General features: G+C 40.6%; 1 protein-coding gene across 18 annotated transcripts in view; it reads right to left on the bottom strand.

Moving 5' to 3' along the window:
* Positions 1-25,821, bottom strand: part of mark3a (MAP/microtubule affinity-regulating kinase 3a) — a 223,778-nt gene that overhangs the window by 48,858 nt on the left and 149,099 nt on the right. For all 18 annotated transcript variants that reach the window (XR_015080208.1, XM_086003043.1, XM_086003046.1 and 15 more), the window contains 4 exons: positions 23,200-23,265; positions 12,451-12,521; positions 5,859-5,915; positions 1,709-1,945 (listed from right to left, as the gene is read on the bottom strand). Coding sequence is in view for 17 of the 18 variants with exons in the window: in XM_086003043.1 (XP_085859169.1) it covers positions 1,709-1,945; positions 5,859-5,915; positions 12,451-12,521; positions 23,200-23,265 (431 nt within the window). In the remaining variant the exon portion in view is untranslated. The remainder of the gene's footprint in view (positions 1-1,708; positions 1,946-5,858; positions 5,916-12,450; positions 12,522-23,199; positions 23,266-25,821) is intronic.

The raw sequence follows: 25,821 nt of genomic DNA, 5'->3' as shown, positions 1-25,821 counted from the left end.
TTGATTCCCTTAATATTCAAAGATCTATCGATCTCTGTCTTGAATATACTCAACGACTGAGCCTCCACAGCCCTCTGGGGTAGAGAATTCCAAAGATTCACCATCCTCTGAGTGAAGAAATTTCTCCTCATCTCAGTCCTAAATGACTGACCCCTTATTCTGAGACTGTGACCCCTGGTTCTAGACTCCCCAGCCAGGGGAAACATCCTCCCAGCACCTACCCTGTCAAGCCCTGTAAGAATTTTGTATGATTCAATGAGATCACCTCTCCATCTAAACTCTAGCGAATATAGGCCTAGTCTACTCAATCTCTCCTCATAGGACAATCCCCCCCATCCCAGGAACTAGTCTGGTGAACCTTCGTTGCACTCCCTCTATGGAAAGTATATTCTTCCTTGGGTAAGGAGGCCAAAACTGTACACAATGCTCCAGGTGTGGTCTCACCAGGGCCCTATATAACTGCAGTAAGATATCTTCATTCTTACACTCAAATCCTCTTGTAATAAAGGCCAACTTACCATTTGCTTTCTTAATTACTTGCTGTACCTGCATGTTAACTTTCAGTGATTCATGTACAAGGACACCCAGGTCCCTCTGAACACCAACATTTCCCAATCTCTCACCATTTAAAAAATAATCTGCTTTTCTATTTTTCCTACCAAAGTGGATAACTTCACATTTCTCCACATTATATTTCATTTGCCATGTTCTTGCCCACTCATTTAGCCTGCCACTATCCCCTTGAAGCCTCTTTGCATCCTCCTCACAATTTACATTCCCACCCAGCTTCGTATCATCAGCAAACTTGGATATATTACATTTGGTCCACTCATCCAAATCATTGATGTAGATTGTGAATAGCTGAGGCCCAAGCACTGATCCTTGCGGTACCCCACTAGTTACAGCCTGCCAACCCCGAAAATGACCCTTTATTCCTACTCTCTGTTTTCTGTCCGTTAACCAATCCTCAATCCATGCTAGTATATTACCCCCAATCTCATGAGCCCTAATTTTGTTTAATAACCTCTTGTGTGGTACCTTATCGAATGCCTTCTGCAAATCCAAATACACCACATCCACTGGTTCCCCCTCATCTATTCTGCTAGTTACAACCTCAAAAAACTAACAGATTTGTCAAACACGATTTCCCTTTCATAAATCAGTGTTGACTCTGCCCAATCCTATTATTATTTTCTAAGTGCCCTGTTATCACGTCCTTAATAATAGATTCTAGCATTTTCCCTGCTATTGATGTCAAGCTAACTGGTTTGTAGTTCCCCGTTTTCTCTCTCTCTCCTTTCTTAAATAGTGGGGTTACATTTGCTACCTTCCAATCCACAGGAACCGCTCTAGAATCTATGGAATTTTGGAAAATGACAACTAATGCATCCACTATCTCTATAGCCACCTCTTTCAAAACCCTAGGATGTAGGCCATCAGGTCCATGGGATTTATCGGCTTTCAGTCCCATTAATTTTTCCAGTACTATTTTTTTACTAATACTAATTTCTTTCAGTTCCTTATTTTCGCTAGATAGTGAAGTGGTAACTGCTGATGTAGCAACCAAGTGATATCAGAAGCTTTTGTTTCATGGTGGACAGATTCAAATGCATTACACAAAGTTAGGCAGTAAAATAAAATTGACAATCACTATGAGGTCACTTATTTCATAGAGTCAAAGCTTTTAAAAAGCAAAGCTGTGATTTACCTTCAAGTTCTGTCCATCAAATGGCAATGAACCACTGACTAATGTGTAGAGTATAACACCTAAACTCCAAACATCCACTTCAGGTCCATCATATTTCTTCCCTTGGAAGAGTTCTGGGGCAGCATATGGTGGACTTCCACAGAATGTGTCCAGTTTGTTGCCAATTGTAAACTCATTGCTGAAGCCAAAATCTGCTATTTTAATATTCATATCTGCATCTAGCAGTAGATTTTCAGCCTAGGTTTTAAAAAAATAAAGTAAATCATCAATCATAAATGAAGAATATGTATATAAATTTTATGTTTGCAATATCAGCCATCTTATCCAATATATTAAACTACTTTAACAAAAGTAATCCGACAGAAGACTTGTTTCTTAGCACCTAAAGGTGAAATATGTATACTAAATGAGTACTTTGCATCGATCTTTACCGTGGAAAAAGATGCTGCCGAAGTCATAGTCAAAGAGGGGGTCGTTGAGATACTGGATGGGCTAAAAATTGATAAAAAGGAGGTACTAGAAAGGCTGGCTGCACTTAAAAGTAGATAAGTCACCAGGACCGGATGGGATGCATTAGGAAGTAAAGGTGGTAATTGAAGAGGCACTGGCCATAATCTTCCAATCTTCCTTAGCTACGTGGGTGGTGCTGTAGGATAGGGTATATCGTTATGATTTAGTAAACATTTTTGTATAACTATAATATGTGAAATTGTATGCTAAAAGTCTAAAAGCCTGTATAAAATGGCGAATGGCTGAGAGAAAAGGATGGGAAATTATGCCAACCTGGCTGAAACTGCTGTGTTTTCAATTATTGAAGTCATGGAATGTAATGCTAAGTTTATGGAGATTGTCAGGAATGTGGTATTCAGTATTGTGATGGAAAAGAGATAAGAGAAGAGAGAGAGAGAAATTGAAGGCACCCCTCAGTGATACCACTATAAAATGGACAGACTGTTTAGACAACATCTTGGGAAATGGTCTTTGGAAAGAGAACATCTAAAGATAAAGGGCACTTTGATAGGCACAAAGCGAGACCTAGTGGGATCAACAAGGTCATAAAACATGAACCACGTGTCAGATAGCTGATTGCAGTCATGTAGGCAAAGGAAGGGAAAGTGTATAAAGATACAGATATTGAACACTGAAGGCAGCGTGAACCAAGAATCAGAGTTGAAGGAGCTTCAGTCAACAGAAAACAGCAAGAGAATAAAGAGACCACGCCACAGTCACTCGGAAGGAACGCAGAGGCTCAAACGAACAAGACTGTCACTATCTCTTTGTTAAGTATTACTTCTTTGTACCGGATATTTAATGCTTAATAAACCTGTTTTACTGATACTCAATATACCTGGACCCGGAGTGGTTTGTGTAGTCACGGACTGTTTTACTGATACACAATATACCTGGACCCAGAGTGGTTTGTGTAGTCATGGACTGTTTTACTGATACACAATATACCTGGACCCAGAGTGGTTTGTGTAGTCACAGACAAATTATTATAAGAGCTTTTGGAAGCTACAGTGCCAGAGGAGTGGAGAATTGCAAATGTTACACCCTTGTTCAAAAAAGGGTGTAAGGATAAACTCAGCAACTACAGGCCAGTCAGTTAAACCTTAGTGGTGGGAAGCTTTAAGAAACGATAATCTGGGACAAAATTAAGTCACTTGGACAAGTGTGGATTAATTAAGAAAAGCCAGCACGGATTTGTTAAAGGCAAATCGTGTTTAACTAACTTGATTGAGCTTTTTTTGATGAGGTAACAGAGAGGGTTGATGAGGGCAATGCGGTTGACGTGGTGTGCATGGACTTCTGAAAGCTGTTTGATAAAGTGCCACATAATAGGCTTGCCAGCAAAATTGAAGCCCATGGAATAAAAGGGACAGTGGCAGCACGGATACAAAATTGGCTAAGGGGCAGGAAACAGAGAGTAGTGGTGAATGGTTGTTTTTCAGACTGAAAGTATACAGTGGTGTTCCCCAGGGGTCGGTACTAGGACCATAGCTTTTCTTGATATATATTAATGTCTTCAACTTGGACATACAGGGCACAATTTCAAAATTTGCAGATGATACAAAACTTGGAAGTATAGTGAACAATGAGGAGGATAGTGATAGACTTCAAGAAGACATAGACAGGCTGGTGGAATGGGCAGACACGTGGCAGATGAAATTTAATGCAGAAAAGTGCGAAGTGATACAGTTTGGTAGGAAGAACGGGGAGAGGCAATATAAACTAAAGGGAACAATTCTAAAGGGGGTGCAGGAAGAGAGAGACCTGGGGGTAGATATGCACAAATCATTGAAGGTGGCAGGGCAGGTTGAGAAGGCGTTTAAAAAAAGAGATCCTGGGCTTTATAAATAGAGGCAACGAGTACAAAAGCAAGGAAGTTATGATGAACCTTAATAAAACACTGGTTTGGCCTCAACTGGAGTATTGTGTCTAATTCTGGGCACTGTACTTTAGGAAGGATGTGAAGGCCTTAGAGAGGGTGCAGAAAAGATTTACAAGAATGATTCCAGTGATGAGGGACTTCAGTTATGTGGATAGACTGGGGAAGCTGGGGTTGTTCTCCTTAGAACAGAGAAGGTTGAGAGGAGATTTGATAGAGGTGTTCAAAATCATGAGAGGTCTAGACAGAGGAGATAGAGAAAAACTGTTCCCAGTGACAGGCCGAGAACCAGAGAACACAGATTTAAGGTGACTGGCAGAAGAACCAAAGGTGACATGAGGGAAAACTTTTTTACGTAGCGAGTGGTTATGATCTGGAATGCACTGCCTGAAAGGGTGGTGGAGGCAGTTTCAATCGTGGCTTTCAAAAGGGAATTGGATAAGTATCTGAAGGAAAAAAATTTGCAGGGCTACGGGGAAAGGGCGGGGAGTGGGACTTGCTGAAGTGCTCTTGCAGAGAGCCGGCACAGGCTCAATGGGCAGTATGGCCTCCTTCTGTGCTGTAACCATTCTATGATTCTATGTCAATGTTAAGTTGAAGAAGGAAGTTACAAATCAAAGGAAAATGCATGCAAACTACAATATCTTTCCTCAGTCTATTTAAAGAGAACAGTATTGTGCTGGGGAGGGAGGAGATATTTTAGCCAAAAATAATTTCATTAGGTAATACTGATGTAAGGATTTAAAACAGAAAAATTCTCCACCGTCTCCACCCTGAGGTGAGGTTTCCCCTTCTGTCACTAGAAAAGCACCCTCAGACAGACCACTGTCAAATCTCCTGGAGAAAAAATATTGGATAACATCTGACTGATCCGCCTTTTTCTGTATGCCATTGAGCTAAGCGAACATTGCATCCTTCTTAATCCTCAACATTATTTGTGGCAGCAGAACAAAATTCAAAAAGTACAGCAGCAGCCAGAACCAATCTCTGTTAAACTGAGTATCAGCTGTTTTCTGGGCTTTTGGGTAAGATCTCTTTAGGATCAAGATCACTCTTATATTTCACACCTGGCAATGGAAGCTCAGAACTAAGTCAATCCTTTGTGGTAGACTTGATAATATGATACCCAAAACAGGCAGGTTTGCAGTACTCCAGGGCACTGTTGATGACTGATCAGCTAGTGTGCATCACTAATGGAACTTGGAGGCATAGACATGTCAGAGGGTTGCGAGTTTTCCCACTTGGTTCCAGATAACCTTGCAAGCCAAGAGCTGCTTTCCTCTGCTTGTCCAACTCTGACAAGTTGTGCTGGTTAGATGTCAGTAGTACACTTGGGATTCCTTAAGACATGATTCTGCCAACCTGGACCCAATTGGTCTGGACCTGTGTAAGTGGGATGTGTCCCTCTGGGGAGTGAATGCGCACCCCATATTAGGCACAGAAATTCTACAGGTGGGTGTAGAATTCTTGGTAGCTTCATTTAGAGGTGGTGGGTTGCTGCACCTGTAAAAATGCTTATTTCCTTATTACGGGGCACAAAAAGCTCAAAAAGCTGAAACTTTGATAAATTTTTCCTAGAATTATTATGCACATGAAAAAACAAATTCAAAGTTACCTTCAAATATAAGTTGAGGAAAAAAAACAGGATTAATGAAAGTTACATTTTACACATTAAAATACAAAAACTGAGAATAGCATTTTGGGAAGTGTTGAACAACAAGCAGACCATCTGTGTGTGAACAAAATACTGGTAGGACCTACCTTAAGATCTCGGTGTACAATTTGCTTTTGATGACAGTACTGCACTGCAGACACTATCTGTTACAAAAGAAAACACCAACAAAGGTTAGTGATACCAGGTGTGGTAACCCTGCAAAGTCCTTTCACCAATTTATTTAAAAGAAAGCTTCACATCACATGTGTGCATATGATCTTTTCCACTTCAAACACAATCGGTTTCTAGCAAGAGTTTTTTTTTCATAAGTTCAGTTACTTCTACTCATGTCTATTACTCTCGCCCACATCTAATCAAACTGATATTTTGGCAAGTCACACTAAGAACTCCTGCTGAGTCATAGATATTCACATTTCTAAATATAGTTTTGAACTGTAGACAATTTATCTTTTAAATTAATTTCTTTTAGATAAGGGACTGCAATGGATGGAAGCCTTATAGAATCATAGAATGGTTACAGCACGGAAAGCGGCCATTTGGCCAGTCGAGCCTGTGCCAGCTCTCTGCAAGAGCACTTCAGCTAGTTCCACTCCCCAGGGATTGGAAATGAGAGAAGAGAACCAGAAAAATACAAAAAAATAGAGAAACAGAATTTCAAAAGAAATAAAAGAGAACAGAAAAAAAAATCTTAGGTAAAGGCTACTGTTCCCTGGCTAAAAAGGCTACTGTTCCCCAGCAGTAAAGCTCATCTAGCACATCATTTAACCACAGAATAGGCCATTTTGTGACCTTTAGACCTAGACAGGATTATATACAGTGTTCAAATGTATTTTCATCTCTCAGCGGGGTGAGTAAAAGGTCACAGAAGAACCACAGAGGAAAAACAGGATGCAGAGAATAATCTCCGTGCAATTCTATATACAGTGAATTTGGCAGAAACAAAGATTCAAGTAAATATTTAGAGAAATAAAATTAGATACAATAAGCAAATCTGGGTGTAGATAGGAAATTATACTGTATACAGAGCAAAGGATTTTTACTATGTGATAGTGTAGCACATTGGTGTACTAATACTGTGCTAAAGTGATATTCCCAGCAAAGATTTACTGATTAGGACAATGTGATGCAGAGGGAAAAAGCAGACTCAACATAGGCTACGTTGTGCATCTCAAAGCTAAAGAAATTGATTTATTCCAATAATCTGCTCAAATACTGGCATTTTCAATCACAGAAATAACCCCAAACTCCTTTTCTCCACCTCAGACTATTCTCCTCCATCTTCTCCTCAGACTTTAAGTGCAAGAAACTGATGTACAGGAAACTCTTTGGTATCCGGCACCGGCGTGTTGCCGGTTGATCCAAAATTCCGGATGACGGAGAGGGTTATTTACCGAGGCGATTTTTAAAAAAGAAAAAGAAAAAAAATCAAGAAATGTGCAGTATACAGTAATTGGGTACTCACCTACAGAATGTTGTGTTAAATGGATGGTGGAAGATGCTTAATTAAGTACAGTACTGCCAGTTGAGGGTAATGCAATGCAATGACTACCAGCAGCGTGGGAGACACACAGTACCCCTGTAAAATGGCGGATCAGAAGAGACTAATGGCAGCGCGGGAGAGTCAGACTCCTGTTACAGGGGTATTGAGGTGTTCCGACTTCCGACAGCGCCAAGAAGCCGAGTAGTGGCAGTTTGGAGAACTACCCCCACTGATTAACTCGGCCACCGTGGGAGACTCTGACTCGGCAACATTGCCGGTTATTGAGGTGTTGTTTTCGGCGTGAGCATTTTGCCAGTTAATAGAGAATTCCGGATATTTAGGTGCCGTTTAAACGAGAGTTTCCTGTACTTTTGTGTCCAAAATTAAAGTCATCCAAATAGCTCCCACTGCCTCCTCTGACAGTCCCACAAATTTCCCATCAAATCAAAAATCAAATCAACTTTTATTGTCATTGTTAGTCCAAATTCTCCTTCCTGCTTTCTATCCAACTGAGTCCTCACCCACCCCATTCTCTGCCATCTACCCAACAAACTCATCTCATCCATGAAGCCTACTACCTGCTCTTTCAATTCGCTTCCCAGTTCACGACAACCAAACTTGACTTACTCAGCCCCTTGCTTGCAGATATCAACTTGTCTCTATCCTCTGGCATTGTCCTCCTTCAAGACTGCCATTATCACCTCCATCATAAGAACATATAAGAACATAAGAAATAGGAGCAGGAGTAGGCCATTCGGCCCTTCGAGCCTGCTCCACCATTCAATGAAATCATGGCTGATCTTCTGTCTCAATTTCATTCACCAGCCTTATCGCCATATCCCTTGATGCCCTTACTAGTCAGAAATCTATCGACTTCTGTTTTGAATATACCCAATGACTGAGCCTCCACAGCCCTCTGGGGTAGAGAATTCCAAAGATTCACCACCCTCTGTGTGAAGAAATTTCTTCTCATCTCAGTCCTGAATGGCCTACCCTTTATCCTGAGGCTGTGGCCTCTGTTTCTAGACTCCCCAGCCAAGGGAAACATTCTCCGAGCATCCACCCTATCAAGCCCTGTAATAATTTTGTATGCTTCAATGAGATCCCCTCTCATTCTTCTGAATTCAAGAGAATACATGCCTAGTTTACTCAATCTCTTCTCGTACGACAGTCCTGCCATCCCAGGAATCAATCTCGTGAACCTTCTTTGCATTCCCTTTATGGCAAGTATATCCTTCCTTAGATAAGGAGACTATAATTGTACACAGTACTCCAGGTGTGGTCTCACCAAGGTCCTATATAACTGGAGTAAAACTTCTTTACTCCTGTACTCAAATCCTCTTGTAATGAAAGCCAGCATACCATTTCCCTTCCTAATGGCTTGCTGCACCTGCACATTCACTTTCAGTGACTCATGTACAAGGACACCCAGGTCCCTTTGAGCATCTGCATTCCCCAATCTTTCACCATTTAGGAAATACTCTGCCTTTCTGTTTTTTCTACCAAAGTGGATAACTTCACATTTATCCACATTATAATCCATCTGCCATGTTCTTGCCCACTCACTGAGCCTGTCGAGATCCCCTTGAAGCTTCTTCACATCCTCTTCTCAACTGACACTGCCACCTAGCTTGGTGTCATCAGCAAATTTGGAAATGTTACATTTAGTCCCCTCATCCAAATCATTGATATAGATTGTGATTAGCTGGGGCCCAAGCACCGATCCTTGCGGTACCCCACTAGTCACAGCCTGCCATCCTGAAAAAGACCCGTTTATCCCTACTCTTTGTTTTCTGTCTATTAACCAATTCTCAATCCATGCTAGTATATTACCTCCAATTCCATGTGCCCTAATTTTGTTCACCAACCTCTTGTGTGGGACCTTATCAAGAAACCCACCCTTCATCTCGCCACTTTCTCCAACTACTGCCCAATCTCCAACTTCCCCTTTATTTCCAAATTACTCCACTATGTTGCCATCTTGAAAATATGCTGCCACCCAATAGTCCTTCTAAATTTTCTTTGTTGTGAGCGGCCTGTTTCTTTCAATGCGCGGTACATTCCAGATTGTTGCGTGGTCATGCATGCGCGCATCTTAGAGGGAACATTGCTCCCACCTCTCCTTATTCAAGCTCTTCCAATCTGGATTCTACCCTGCTCAGCACTGACTGCATTGGCCAGTCAAAAACAGCATCCTGTGTGATTGCAACTGTGGCTTTCTGTATCTCCTCTTCCTCTCTGCTGCATTTGACATGGTTGACATTTCATCATCAACAACCTCTTGTAATTCTATAGTGTCATTCACAAAGAGAAACCATCGCAAGGCATGTAACCAGACAAAAATGGATGTTGAACTAGAGAAGGAGATATTCGGAGAGGTGACTGGTCAAAGAGGTGGGTTTTAAGGAGGGTCTTAAAAAAGGAAAGAGAAGTGGAGAGATGGAGGCGTTGAGGCAGGGAATTCCAGTGTATGAGGCCCAGACACTTGAAGGCACAGCCGACAAAGGTGGGGCAAAAGGAAGGGGTGCATAAGAGGCCAGAGTCAGAGGAACAGAGAGTTCTCAGGGGTTTGTATGGCTAGAGGAGGTAACATAAATAGGGTGATGGGTAAGCGAGGCAGGATACGAGCAGCAGATTTGGGTGAGCTGAAGTTTATAAAACATGTCTGATGAGAGGCCAGCTAGAAGAAGATTTCAATACTCGGCTCAAGATGTGACAAAGGCATGGATGAGGGTTTCAGCAGCACATGGCCGAAGACAGGGATGGAAGCAGGCAATGTTAGAGAGGTGGAAGTAGGGGATCTTAGTGATAGAGAGGATATGGAGATGAAAACGATACTGAGGTTGCAGAGAATGCTGGAAAAACTCAGCAGGTCAGGCAACATCCGTGGAGAGAAATTTGAGTTGACGTTTCGGGTTGAAACCCTTCTTCAAAGTTTTGAAGAAGGGTTTCAACCCGAAACGTCAACTCAAATTTCTCTCCACGGATGTTGCCTGACCTGCTGAGTTTTTCCAGCATTCTCTGTTGTTATTTTGGATTTCCAGCATCTGCAGTATTTTGCTATCGTACTGTGGTTGCAGAGTCTGGTTCAACCTGAGACAGTGGCCAGGAGGGGGATGGAATTGAGGTAGCACTATCATTATTGTTGCACCTTGCATTCAAAACACTTAAGATAGGTTTACTTTATGCATGGATTTAAACTAATAAAACAAAAGTTTGCACAATTATCAACTACTATGAAGAATATACACATACAGTGAACTCATGTTGTCATTGTACACAACTGTATAATCTAGCCCAGTCTAAACAGCAGCTGCTAACCAAATTTGCAGGCAATGGTTAGAGACTTTTACTTAGTCCAATGACATCTTGGAGTAAAAATTTCTACCTTTTGACCTGAGTGTGTGTAAGTTGTGAAAGAGACTTTCAACCGGCTGATATCAACACCTCATGCAAATCTCTTGCTATTTTCTGTCAGGATGAAGGTCAGTATATGCATTGGACTGGTAGGCAACTTAATACCTCTTGTCATATAAATTAAATATGGACAGCCCCAACTGTAAATCCAAAGGGATTCCATTGAGTTTAAGTTACACTGATTCTAACTGAATACAATCACTTATAGGGTTTTAATTGTAAACCGGATTTTGGCAATAAAATTAAGTGAAACTTAATCAATATCACATTTGTAACAATAATTATGTGATTTTATATTATCTTTTTGTTGTACATTTGTATTATACCTTCACAGTACAAATTTTTTAGAAAACTGCAGTCAAATATTTATGTACTATGCTCCCTCCTTTTCATCTGATCTAAAATAATCTATAGGTTATAACACATTTACAGGAAACTCTCGATTTACCGGCACCTAAATAACCGGAAATCTCTGTAAACCGGCAAAATTCAGGAGTAGGTTCAGGTAAGTTTTACTTCATATTAGTGTCCGTTTCTGGATCTGTGGCTGTGTAACCGGGGTTCCTGCACCTGTTGCTAAGCAACAGGGACGCCTGGATCTTGTGGCCGGGGTTCCTGCACCTGCTGCTAAGCAACAGGGATGCCTGGATCTTGTGGTTGGGGTTCCTGCACCTGTTGCTAAGCAACAGGGACGCCTGGATCTTGTGGCCGGGGTTCCTGCACCTGTTGCTAAGCAACAGGGAAGCCTGGATTTGTTGCTGTGTACGGAGCTCTCATACTTTTTACTATACCTCTCTGTAATCCGGACTTTTTGATAAACTGGCACCACGCCGGTCCCGTCGGTGCCGGATAAAAAAAAGTTTCCTGTAGTACTGTAATGAATTTTGAACAGACTGGATGGCTATGCCATACCTAAGCCACAACAGTGCTCTGCATGCAGCATTTTTACCTTGCATTCCACCATCGGTGCTCTTTTCACAGATACTACTAATGTTAAGGTACAGGATAGAACAGAACTGTCACATTCTTTAATCAGGTGTTCCTGCATTCAGATGTCGTAAGGAGAGCAGATGACCTAAACGGTTTCATTTATTTTTTTTTAAAGATAAAAAAAAACCGTTCTAAAAATACAAGAACCGAACCTTAAAACAAAACAATAGCAGATGCTGGAAATCTGAAACCTTTTGTGTGCTCATAATTAATGTGCAAATAAAATTAAATGCAAAGGCCACTAATCCCATATGTCTCACAAATACTAGCTCAGTGATTAACTGTTGCAGAATCTGTTGTCTACAGTCAATATTGTATTCTATGCTCTAGTTATGTTAGAATTACTAAGAATTACCTCCTTTTCTGTAAGATAGGAAATCTCTGTTCATCTTACAATTCTCGAGAGTGAAATAAAGAATGGCAATCAACTTCGGTATATTTTTACTTGCTGATAACATGCCAAAATTAAGCATCAGATTAAAGGATATGTGCCACCAATTTCCTGCCTGCATTTAAAATTTGCCTTTGCAGCTCTAATTTTAGAGCAAGTACAGTACTTTGCTAAATGTAACCTCATTCATCTTTTAGGTGCACTCAGAACTCGGCTGTTGGCCTAAATATTGAAATCTAGATCAAAAGCTAAAGATAAGCAGCATGTTTATTGTTTCTTCGTTCATATATCTCTCATGTTTATACATTGACCAGAATTTATTCAAATCCCTTCAAACTAATTTTTAGTTTTAGCATTCAATTTTGTACATTAATGTCCAAGAAAATGTAGGAGTATATACCTGTCTGAATTTAGCTCTCGCTTCCTTTTCCTTCATTCTTCCATGAGCAACCAAGTAGTCAAATACCTCTCCTGCAAACAAAAAAACTTCAAGCAATTAAAGAGCCAAACAATTAACAATTTTACGAATTATGTTATTCTGACTAATGTGTGATACACAGCCACACTGTGATAGCCCATTGCAGCACAGTTTATAAAAATTCACAGCTGGTCTGGCTACTCAAATCAAGAGATAGCGTGTGTCTTTAACACTTATAACAGCATCTCCAGGGAATTTTGTGCAGATTGGGCTGTTTATTTAAATTTCAGCTCAACACTAAGGTTGAAAGCACCTGTTACATTAATATTACTCAGGTATCAGGAGCAGTTTATTACTAGGTTATATATTCATAATTTACCAACTAGAAGGACAAGGGCAGCAGGCACATGGGAACACTATCACTTCCAAGTCACACATACCATCCTGACTTGGACATATATCGCCATTCCTTCATCGTTGCTGGGGCAAAATCCTGGAACTCCCTCCCTAATAGCACTGTGAGAGTACCTTCACCACATGGACTGTAGCAGTTCAAGAAGACAGCTCACCACCACCACCACCTTCTCAAGGGCAACTAGGGATGGGCAATAAATTCCTGGCCTTGCTAGTGACCCCCAGATCCCAAGAATGAAATAAAAATAAAATTATTCTATTTGCCATTTTATCTATTATTTTTAATTTCTTAAATAATTATCTACTTCATCATTTAATTCATTGAGATTTTACCTTTTTTTAAATATAAAATTTATACTTTATCCTCAGGTTCTATTGATCCAGCATCTATTTTAGGGATGCAAATGATTTAAAAGCTCTCTCTAATTGGCTGAAAACCAATTTTATGTTTTTTCTTTCATCCAACCAATGTTGGCCTTATTGCAGTTTGACTTACTCATGCTAGATGCAACAGACCTTTATATATTTTGGGAGGGGAGGTAAAGGAGAGATACCCAAAAGGAAGTGCCCCTGTTCAACAAGATAACTTACTGGTGCACTCCAAGGGTTAAAGACCTATTCCCGCACACAGCCACGTGACCCTCTTCTACTTCGCAACAAACCTGTGTCTTTTATAACTGAGGCAGCCTAAAAGGGAACTGAGCCTTCACAGGAAGAAATTAAGAGAATTTTATACGTGGAGGGTAAACTTCAGAGAATATAAAAGACCGTACTGAGGATAGATTTCTTTCTCAATTGTTTATGTTACATACATCACCAGCTGAAAAAAACCTAAGCTAGGATGTATAGACCTTGAAGCCTGGTATGAGAAAGACTGAAGACATGTTTGAATTCAATCAGAATGCCATCTCAACAGAACTAGATGGTAAGTGAGAAGTGCCGCAGTGTTGGTATTACAGGAAACTTTGGTTTATCCGGAGGTTATATGTCCGGAATACTCGATCTAACGGCAAAAATCAGGAGCCATTTTCTATATGTTTTTTTAGTTCTCGTTGCTTTTTTTTCCCCAGTCAAGCACTGCAAGGTCTGTAGCTATAGCAACAGCTTCAGCTACAGACGCTTGCAGCTGCAGCCGACTGTTTTGAAGCTGTTGCTAAGCAACAGGGTTTGTTGATTCACACAGAGCTTCTCAGTTTCGTATGTTTAAACATTAACTCTGGTATGTCCGGCACTTTTGATGTTACGGCACCAGCTCGGTCCTGTCAGTGCCGGATATCAGAAAGTTTCCTGTATAGTGATACTGATAACTTCAGACATCAAGTCAATGGCGAGAAAATACAAAAATTGAGGCCATTACTTTAGTAAGACCACCAAAAGGCCTTGAACAGCTTTCTTATATTCCAACAATAGTAAGATTTGTACCAAGAACAGGAGAAAACCAAGATTAGTGTATGGCATGGTGCATGGAACAGTGTGGATATTCTATTGAGATTGAAGTTAAGGCAGAGTAGAGTGGTACTTTGCAGCAAACAGTGCTATACCTGACCTGGAAGTGCACAATGCTGAATTAGTCAAGTGTTCTGTTCATCAGTATTAACATGCTTGCCTTTGATGACCACAAAAACTCACTAATAAGAAGCATCAGCAGGTTAATGCTGTACAGATACTTTGTAAAAGGTCATGTTAACAACAACAACCTGCATTTATATATCGCATTCAACATAGAAAAATGTCCCAAAGTGCTTCAGAGTTGTAAATTAGGAAAAAAATGGGCATCAAGCCAAACAAAGATATGAGGTGACCAAAAGCTTAGTCAAAGAGGTGGGTTTTAAGGAGGGACTTAAAGGGGGAGAGAGGGTGGAGGCACGAGGGAGTTTAGGGAGAAAATTCCAGAGTGTGAAATCAAGTTGGCTGAAGTCATGGTTGCCAATGGTGGAGCAAAGGGAGGTGGATACACAGGAGGTCAGAGTTGGAAGAACAGAAAATTCTAGGGGGAGTTGCAGAGCTGTATGCAGTTACAGAGATAGAGAGATGCAAGGTCATGAAGAGATTTAAACACAGGATACAAATTTTAAATTGAAGGTGTTGGGGGAGCAGGAACCAATGTAGGTGAGCAAGGACAAGAGTGGAGGTTGAGCAGGATTGGTGCATAGGATACAGGCACCAGAATTTTAAATAAGCTGAAGTTTATGGAGCATGGGAGACTGGTCAGGAGAGCATTGAAATAGTTGAGTCTAGAGGTGAAAAAGGCATGGATGAGAGTTTCAGCAGCAGATGGACTGAGGCAGGGGTGGAGGCAGGCGATGTTACAGAGGTGGAAGTAGGAAGATGAAATGCATATGGGGTCAGAAGCTCAGCTTCGAGTCGATTAGGACACTGAGGCTGTGAGCAGTCTGGTTTAACCTGAGACACTGGCTGGAGAGGAGGATGGAATCAGTGGCAAGGGTACTGAGTTTGTGGCAGGGCCGAAGGCGATGTTTAACTGGAGGAAACTGTAGCTCATCGAAGACTGTAGGTTGGACAAATGGCCTAAAAGCATGGCTGGATAAAGTTAGACTCAAACCCGATGGATGTATTGTGTGTGTTAGTCCATGGTATAGACTGCCCCATTATTCTACACTAAATTACTGATAGATGCCATAAGAATGATTGATGTGAAAATTTAAACACTCTTGCAGAAGAAGATGCTCTGATTTCAGGATTGTGGTTAAAGTATTGTTGGAACCACGAAAGACAAATGTGACCTTGAATTTACAAATGTTATATGAATGATGCTATATGTGGGATTAGTTATACTTGAGAAGCAAATCTTCATGAAGTGAGAAGTTAAATTTACAAAGCACAAATGTAATATAGCTTCAAACTGACCTTTTTACAAAATGGAACAGGTGTTACGTGTGTATGCTGCCAAGTCTGACATATTTGAGAAACTGGGATAAGTTCCAGACTTATTACTTTGATATGAAGTTATCAAATGAACAATGTAAAGTAATGCTTCTCTAATGCAATAGCGAATCACTGCTAGGAACAAGGGCACTGGATTCCATCACTGTGCCATACTAGAACCTCATAACAAGTTGCTGTGTGAAACAGAAACACAGTGCATTTACCTAAATCACCAAGATATGGTACATTCCTCTCATCACCAGCATCTCAGCAAGTAGCTGCAAGAATGACAGTGCCCCAACAAACTGATCGTGAAGAATGAAGGCATGGTAATACATCCCCAAGAGAAACAAGGATGTTACAGCTAACTGTCATAACAAATTGCTATATTGCAAGCATCACACCAAATTGTTAATACAAAGTTATTGCTCGCAAAAAAAAAGACACAAACACTTGCATGTTTACAAACGTGGTCCTCTTTAAAGGAAACCAGTGTTTGATAAGTAGAAAATACGCATGAAGTTAATCCAGTGAAATATTACATTATTGTGATGGCAAATTAGTCTCTATGGGCAGACATGGTGTCAAAGCAAGTCTTCCCTTTGCTTTCGAGAACATTGTTTAAAGTGTTCTACAATGTTCCAAAAAACTACTAGAAGAATGTTGTGATCTCAGGGAGATGTGTTATGTAGTTTGCTCTCTCATAACCTTCCCTGGCCATCGCATTAAAGCTAAAGGTGCATTGTAATTTCAATTCTAATGCATGAGAGAATGAAATGTTTAAAATTGGAGTTCAAACTTTCTAAACCCCTGTCACCATCAACAAAAATTTAAATAAGCTCAAAGCCAAACTCTGTCAATTGTGCACTGGGTGTCTTGACCAGCTTCAGATAATTTAGACCATTAAAATCATAAGTTGTAAAAAACAAAACTTATTATACTTTCACATCAGATATGTTTAGAGGAATAATTGAGGACAAAGTCCTAAAACTGGACTTGGGATCCTTAAGTATTTGTCTTCGGGGGGGAAATACAAATTCCTGTACGCATTTTTTTTATAAAGTAAAAACATTGAACTCAGTACAACGTGGCTAGTCTCCCAACCAGGATCACTACCTTTGTTGTGTTTCTAATATGAAGAGTGTGTTTTATTAAAGCCTCTGCTCCCAATATTCCAACTCCTTTTAATTACTGTAATAAATAGCATGAGATGGTCTTGGCATGGCTAAGTGCTAAACCTAGAAAACACTGTAAAAATGGTGGCGCTGATCAAGAGTTCAGCCACCTTATAATCAAAAACTTTCTTTTATTCATTTTGTATATAAACAAAAATCTCATATGGGATTGTACTTTTTTTTTCCAGATGAATGTTCAAGGAGCTTAGCCAGGAAAAATTTTAAGTGGTAGATGCAATAAAGATTATTAGTTTCCTGAGAAAGTCCAATTTGCTCCTTTATGACAAAGAATTTTCAAAAAGCGACAGGCACAGGCAATCAGATCCAGCAACTGCTGAGAAGGTTAAAGTGCAGAAATGTGGTTAGAAGTTACTTTAAATCAAGCAAGCTGCCCCACTGATGTGGGGGAGCGTAGCGTGTTCATTATTTTGTATTATTAAGCAAAGTCAAGTTGTACTGATTCAATTAAGTGAATTTGATCATAACTAATGTGCTCACTCACTTTGTAATAAAGTGGCTTAACAATTAATAACTGGCCTAGTCTTACCAAGTATTTTTTGCTCTACCTTCAAAGAGTTTGAAGAAGCGCGCATGTAAAAGACACAAATATCCAATTCAAATCATATGGGGATACCACTGTTACACTCTTGGGTTACACTATCGTATAGTTAGATACTGGGCAGTATGGGCACACCCCTAAACACAAGATGCTCAAACTGCTTACAGGATTGTCTGGCACGACTGAACCCAAGAGACTATCCAGGACAAGACCCTAAACTTGTAACAGAGACCTTTACTTGGCCTCAGATCTGTGTTCCACCATCACAATCCTCCTTTAGCAACAAACTTAATTCAGTTACTTGCTGCATTGAGCTCTCTTTCACAACTACCAAAGCTCCCGTTTGGAGGTCATTCTGCTACTCTTTCACACAGGCATCCCCCATATTGCCCCAAATCATTCTGCATATATCCTATGAGTAACCTCCTGCATATAGGTGCTAAGTTGAAGATAATGAGGGCAAGGTGGCGGCTACTGGGAAACATCTTTATTACAATGTACCGTTGCAAGGTATTTTGGCTGTTTGGAGAAATCAGTAAACATTTTCTAGAACTGAGTAGCCATGTGGGGGTTGCTGGAGGTGTAACCACTGCCACGTCCACCTCCTCCCACAAGGCTGGATTATATCCCCTTCATGGGCCACCTTCCCTCTGGGCCAAAAAAGGTGCTCCTCTGCTGATTACAAACATTAACACCTTGATTTAAAAGTATTTAAATTTGTGGGCTCAGTGTCCTGAACAATGTTCCCTTTGAGCTACGTAGTCGCACAGCTGTCCGGAGCTCCTGCACAGGCCGCTTTACAATAGGAAAAATTGCACATGCACAGGAATTTGAATGGGCCACGCAACCTGTTAAAGGGGCTGTGCACCCCCCAAAAAAAATTAAAGGGAACATTGGCCCTGAAGAAATGCCAGGTTCAGACACTGCAGTGAGCCATATTACAGCAGCCACAACAACAGCTGCTTTAGTGTTTTCAGTTCCTACAGCAGCACTGGATTTTACATAGGATCACAAGTATATAGGAACAGGAGTAAGCCATTCAGACCCTCGTGCCTGTTCTGCCATTCAATTAGATCATGACTGATTGTTCCACAACTTCTTTTACCTGCCTTTTTTCCATATCCCTCGATACCCTTACCTAACAAAAATCTATTGATCTCAGTCCTGAAAATTTCAAATGACTCAGCATCCACAGCCTTTTGGGGAAGAGAGTTCCAGATTTCCACTACCCTTTGTGTGAAAAAGTGCTTCTTGATTTCACTCCTAAATGGCCGAGCTCTAATTTTAAGATTATGCCCCCTTGTTCTGGATACCCCACCAGAGGAAATAGTTTCTCTTGCCCCTTCCCACACCAGAAGAGGTAGATTGCCTCAACAGAATGTGCTAATAGTGATGGGGATCTGCCATGAATATGTAACAAAAGTGCACCACGGAAAATTGGACTGGTTCTTGTTGGTACTATACTGATGGGCAGAACTGCAGTTTCAGTGCTATTCCTGCATTAAATCCACCACATAGGAAAATTTAGCCGATAGTGTTACAAATCAGCAGGGTAAAGGTTAGAAGCTACAGTCACAGGCTTTCAACGTGAGACTGGCAGTTTCAATGCTTTATATTTTATGCCTTATTATCTACAAGGTTCATTTTGCTTCATAGATCAAAATAAATAAGAGACATTCTATTAAAATGAACTGACATTTAGAATCTACAACAGATATTCCCTAAAGCTGTTTGAAATTCAACTTCAGCAAGAAGAAAGAAAAATCTGCCGGGGTTTATAATATGCGGCTGATTTGGTGAAGTTGACTTTCATCCCTTTTGTGTCCAATAAGAACTCCACCCCAGTAGTAGAGTAGAGTACACAGCTTTTAAATTCAAACTGAAGAACAGACTGAAGGTCAATCTTTGGATAGCGTCAGCATTTTCTGGCACTGATCAAAACATTCACTATCACCTTGACTCAGGATTTAGATAGTACGTGACATCTTTTTGTGCTCTGCTACCCAAGGATGCATTCTGAAGCGAATTCTGTTCTTTGCTCAAATTGAACATAAAATTAGTATCAATAAGATACTAATGTGGGAATATTCAAATTATGGCCCCAAAAGTAAAAATAACACCTCCCACAAAAAATATGGTTCACCTTTATCATATTTGGAAATGTTAGAAATAAACAAGGATGACATGCACAATTTCAAGCAGTGTGCAGAAACGCATTAATTTTCTTCCTCTCCCCAAGATGAAACACTGGTTGACAGACAGTGAATTGAACAATCAGAATAGTATTAATGGTGAAATAATGCATCCTGATCATCCCTGTTACAGGGAGAATAGAAATCTTTCCATAATCAAAATTTGTATCCTGTTAGGAGATAAAATGATGGAATTTTTTGGGGTGGGGAAAGGCTAGGAAGAGCCAATAAGTGAGGCTGACTTCATAATTCATGAACTGTGAATATATGAACTCCCTCCCCAAGTACCTGGCTTATAAACTTTTTTTTTGAATTGGGATCATTCTTAGCATTCTCTCGAGTGGTCTACATTTAACATTTTTCTCTTCTCTTGAAGGCAGAGGCCCATACTTAAGTACACTTGCATGGGCAGAGGTTGTCCTCCAGTGTCTCACTGAAATGTCCATTCTTCATCTATAAACTTGGGGGGAAAAATTGGTTGCTTTGCACCTCCCGTTAGCCCCCCGAGGGGTGCTAACGGGGAGCAAAGCACCTAGCGCCCGAGCGCGGCGTCGCTAACGCCTCCTGCAAAATTCAGTGGGAGGTTAGCAGCAACACCCCGCGCCTCTGGCGATGACATCAGCGCCGTGCACAGCGCCTCGGCCGCAAACTTTGCGCGCGCGCCCCCATACCTACCGCCGGACGCTATGTCTGGCAGGGTCAGGGTGCCGTGTTTGCGGCCAGGGTGGCACAAATTAAACGGCAGGTGCCGGGCGGCCTTTTTTTTGGGCCGCCTGCCAGCACCTGCCCCCTTTCGCCCCCTTCTGCGGGGTGCTGGCCGCGATCGGTCAGCCCGGCACTCCTCTCGAGTGCCGGGCTCTTTTGCCGGCACCTCGCTGGTCCAGCAGGGCCCTGGTGTGTGCTGTGCTAGGCCCCGCCCCTTTAATCAGGGGAGGGAGGCCTGTAGTACCACGGCGCTACGTGCCAATGCACGTGTCGCTGTTGCACGTAGCGCGGCGATATTGAATGGTAGCGCCCAAGAGGGAGGGCAGCGCTTCCAGTAGCACCCCGCCTCCTGCTTGGGGCGCAACCATTCAATTTCTGGCGCGGGGGCGCTAACTTTTTTGGGGCGCTAAAAGTAGTGCCCTGGCAAAGTTAGCGCCCCAGAGGGGGCGCGACCCAATATTTCCCCCTTGGACTTCTGCAGCCTACTTGAGTGAGAGTGCCACTACAACTGAGTCTGCCAAAACACTTCCATGATTGTCAGATAGCGATCAGGTGTGGCAACTTTGTCTTTCCTCAGACTGAGGGTGCTGATCCAAGTTTAGTATCCTACTGCTGGCCTGGCTAAAATCACAAGTTGCTTGGAGAAATTATGCTGGAGTTCCAGTGAACAAGTCACAGATTTGCCACACTGTCATACATGGTCATGTAACCCCAGTTCATGAAGTGGTTACCCTCAAAGGGTGGAATGAAAGATGAGGTTTTTCTACATCCTGCCAAACAGGGATTTAATATTTCTTCACTGGATGGATATAGGCTTTGTGGGAAACCAAAGCTGCAAACAGTGACAAGCATAGCCAATCTTGAAGGACTCCTAACGCTATTACCAGATTTGCGAGCTTTTTTTTCTTCCTCGGTTATGCCCGTGTATTTGCTAAACCAATTAACTAAATATCTGGAACCAAAGGTAGCCAAGCTATATAAAGTGCCACGGTGAGCTGATGGTGGTTTTCTCATTACTTAACCCGCCATTCATTTGCCAATTTTTTCCTACATCTGCCTGTAATGATTTAACGACTGCATGTCCTTCAAGGGAAGTAAACTACACTGTAGTGTATGGCTTCGCCAGCAAAACAATCACTTTTGAGCATATTTGGCAGATTGTTGAAAAAAAAAGCACATTTCTCGAGGGACTCTTGTATAGGTATTGTGACAAGGTGATGAACATCCGATTATTATGGCTTCACAAGAACAAAATAGAAGGCAGATCAAATAATGAAGAATAATGCAACCAGATTCAGAAGGATTTGAATCGTACAGATAAGTAAGCTGGTTGGTGCCAGATGCAATTCAATGTGGAAAAGTAGAAAATAGCATAGGAACAAAAAATGAAAAGAAAGAATAGGTGTTCAATGGAGTAGTCATACAATGAACTCAATAAGTAAAAAAGATTTACAGGTCACTGTAGATAAATCTATGAAACTATCAACTCAGCGCTTGGCTACACCAAAAAAAACAGCTATGGTCTGAATTGCATTAGTGGAGAGATAGAATACAAATCAGAAAAGGCTGCATTGTTGCTGCAGAAGGCCTTGATCAGCATGCTTTCAGCACTGTTGAAATGTTCTCATCACCTAAGCATAGGAAAGGTATTAATGCCCTTGTGAGTGTACACAAATGAACAACCAAAATGATTTGGACCCAAGTTATGAGGAAAGATTAAAGAAAATGGGCTTGTTCTCTTTGGCAAAAAATTTTCAGGGTGACTGAATTGAAGATTGATATGGCAAATGGTTCAAATACCAGGGGGATACAAATTAAAAACTGAAGGTGGAAGGAAGAAAGAAAATCAAGCAAAACTTTTTTAAAAATACATAGAGAAATAGATTTATAGAATAAATGATCAGGTAAGGCCACTGAAGCAAACAGTATAAATGGGTTCAAAAGGCAACTAGATATTCTTCTGGAAAGAAGAGATCCTCAGATTTTCTTCCTTTAATGTGGTCTCTTGAAGGCAGTGACAGTACCAAAGGCACCAGCAGTTTTCCATTATCTTGTCCAAGTGCTCTTTCATTAGATAGTGAATGTTGGTAATCTCTTTGACCCATTAAATAATCACAGCAAACACCCAAGCACTTTCAAAATGGGTTAAAGTGTAACAATCAGCAAATCCCAACCCATTTTCCCTTTTTTATCCTGAAGAGACTGGGGAAAATTGCATTCACTCCCAGCTGAGTCTCACTAATTTAGCACAAACCATTAAGGTAACAAATGCTGTTTATTTTCACCACCTTATCGGCTCAGTGGTCTTTTTGGCTCAGTTTATAGCCCTTGTGTCTCTTGACCAGAAGGTTGTTGATTCAAGCATACACCAGAACTGAAGTGCATAATCTAGGCTGACACTCCAGTGGAGTAGTGAGGGAGTCCTCCTGCATTGGTAGAGGTAATGTCCTTCGGATGAAGCACTGAAACTCTGCCTTTTGTGATGGTTTGGGATGTATTAAAGATAGTGTGGCACTAATCAAAAAGCAAGGTTTTCCTGGCGTCTTGGCCAATATACCTCGCTCAACAAAAACCATCAGAAAACAGATCAGCTGATCATTCATCTCACTGTTGTTTGTAGGAAGTTGCACAAAGCTGCTGACAGAATAGTCAATACACTCCAAGACATAATTCATTGAGAAGTTTAGACGTAATAAAGCACTAGATGAAAGCAAATATTCTCTCTCATTAAAGTCAGAAAAATACCAAATCTTTGTCAAAATAAAACTGAACGATATTTTCTCATTTGAATTCTACTTACCTCCACTTGCATATTCCATCACTAAATAAAGAGTCTTCTCTGTTTCAATAACTTCAAATAATTTCACTGGAAAGCAAAAATGAAAAACTGGAATATTGATAAGCACAGATAAACATCAAATTCAACACATTTACCCAACATATTTTAGCTGCATTAACAGAGAGCTCAATTTCAGCTAATTTATGAGCAATATATATTTTTTAAAGAGCCAATTGTAAATTCAGTTGACAAAACAGCAGATTTTGTTTCATGTTAAAAATAATTTATTTTCCCTTTTCCCACATTTTTTCTCCTGTCTCTATCTTCTGGAGGCATTAGCTCCTTGCTGGATTATGGCTGTCGTCTGCTACCTCACCCAAGTGTCCATCTTTCATTTGTGGGTCTAGACAGTAAATGTTGGAGGGTTCATCACAGCCAAGCCCAATCTTATCCTCACCAGATGTCCAGCAGTGGTCCTACACAATAACAATGAGTGGGAACCATGGTTGAATTTCCCCTCTAATTAAGGGGCAATAAAGCCAATTGTAATATCTCTTCCAGTGCCCCAGTGATATCAGCTAAATCTGCACACACCATGGGTCAAACCTGGCATCTTCCTGGTCTGTATTACTCAGCTGTTCACTGTTTAAATGAGCTGAGCCATTGGGGGAGCCCTGGTTTCATATTTTTTTATTTAATCATTAAATAGAAACAATGTGCTCAGTTAGAAATTTAGCCAAAGTAAACCAAAACTACTAGAAGTTACACTTTTACTGCTGCTTCCCAGTGGCAAAACCACCAAATTATTGGGCATACAGTAAATTTCAATACTTTCAAGTGTATTTGACACCAAATTGCATAATGTGGCTTATATTGCTTGAATATGCTCAAACATTATCCATTATTCTACAATTTCTTAGATTTCTAAAATTAGATTATTTGGCTAGTTTTGGCCAGCACATTTTAGGAAAGATGTCACACCCATGGAGTCGATACAGAAGAGATTCACTAAGATAATACAATGAAATACTTTAGTTATAAAGGAAAGACTAGAGAAATTGGGACTCTTCATTAGAACAGCAAAGGTTAGAGACCATCTGGCAAAGGTATTCAAAATAATGAAAAATGTTGATATGGTAAATAGGGAAAAAACATTTCCACTGGTCAGTGAATCAGTAACTAGGGGGCATAGATTTAAAATCATCTAAAGAAAGAAGGGAAAATTTAGGACAATTTATTTTTCTTTTACAAAAGGTGTCCGACCAGAAAATCCATAATTGCTTTTAAAAGCGAAGTGGTTAAATAGCTGAAAAATAAATATTTAAAAGCATACAGTGGAAGAAACTAAGTGGATAGCTCTTTCAGGGAGCTGGCACAGGCACAGCACGCATAGTCTACTTCTGTGCTGTAAAATTCTACGTTTTTTTGGCAATCAAAATGGATATGCTGGTCAAACTGCATATTTGTCTGTCCCAACAGTTTAAAAAAATTAAGTAGTCTGTAAACCATCTGGAAAGAGAACGAATAGGAGATAAAGGGAGACAGAGTAGAGGAGGAGGAAACCTATATTAAGCAGGTGGTGAAGCAAGGTGACTAAATGATTTGCAATCCACATTAGTTAACCCCCCAAGTCAGGTACAGAATCATTGCTGATGATCAGAACAGATATGATTAAGATCCTGAAATTCATGTTGGACAGTTTGTTTCTATGCAATTTAAACTAAGATGGCCTGCTTTCTGCCATCAACTCTGGCTTTGCTTTGCTTACAAAACTGGACAAGTGTCCAAAAATTACCAGTTACCATGGGACAGGAAACAAAATGTCTGTGAACTAAACAATAGCTAACAGTATATTGGAATGGAAAAGACAGGTCTCACTTCATCTGTTGATGGTTTAAATGAGCCATGTAACAAAACCTAGCTTGAACATGAACCTGAGGAAATGAATCATAAATAGGTGTAAAGTGTACTTGTGCTTTCTGCGGATCATAAGTAGCAGAGAAGCAAATACAAACAGTAGGGAAGGATTCAACACAAATGGGAAAAGTCAACAAGGTTACTTGCAAAGCCTCCAATTTGTATCTTATCTCATGAAAGCAGATAGGTTGATATTCCTGAGCACCACATTACAACAATTGTGTGATGAGCATATGGAAAATGTAGTGCTGCTCAACAAAATGATTTTAAATTAGAGAGATGTGAGGTTCAGATATATGGCTACATTAACTAAAATTAAAGAAAGCATTTAAAATTGTAATCTAGATTGTTTTTACAGGAGTCTAAAAGTGTACATGGAATTTATTCTGAATTATAGATTGCAAAATAACACTGGCACTTGCAACTATTATTCAAATTATACACCCCCACCCAGCCTATATCCTCTCCCCCATTATCACTCAGACTGCTTACACTACTTACGAACATTCACCGATATGTACCAATAATAGACTGGCAACAACTACAACTTGTATTTATATAGTGCCTTTAATGTGGTAAAACGTCCCAAGGCACTTCACAGGAGCGTTATAAAACAAAATTTGACACCGAGGGCATATTAGGGCAGATGAGGTAGGTTTTAAGGAGCATCTTAATGGAGAAAAGAGAGGTAGAGCAGCAGAGAGGTTTGGGGGGGGGGGGGGATTC

This window comes from Somniosus microcephalus, chromosome 12 (genome assembly GCF_052327205.1).
Source record: "Somniosus microcephalus isolate GS21.2 chromosome 12, FLI_Smic_1.0, whole genome shotgun sequence".
NCBI classification, from domain to species: domain Eukaryota; kingdom Metazoa; phylum Chordata; class Chondrichthyes; order Squaliformes; family Somniosidae; genus Somniosus; species Somniosus microcephalus.
This window is presented reverse-complemented; position numbering and strand designations above follow the sequence as displayed.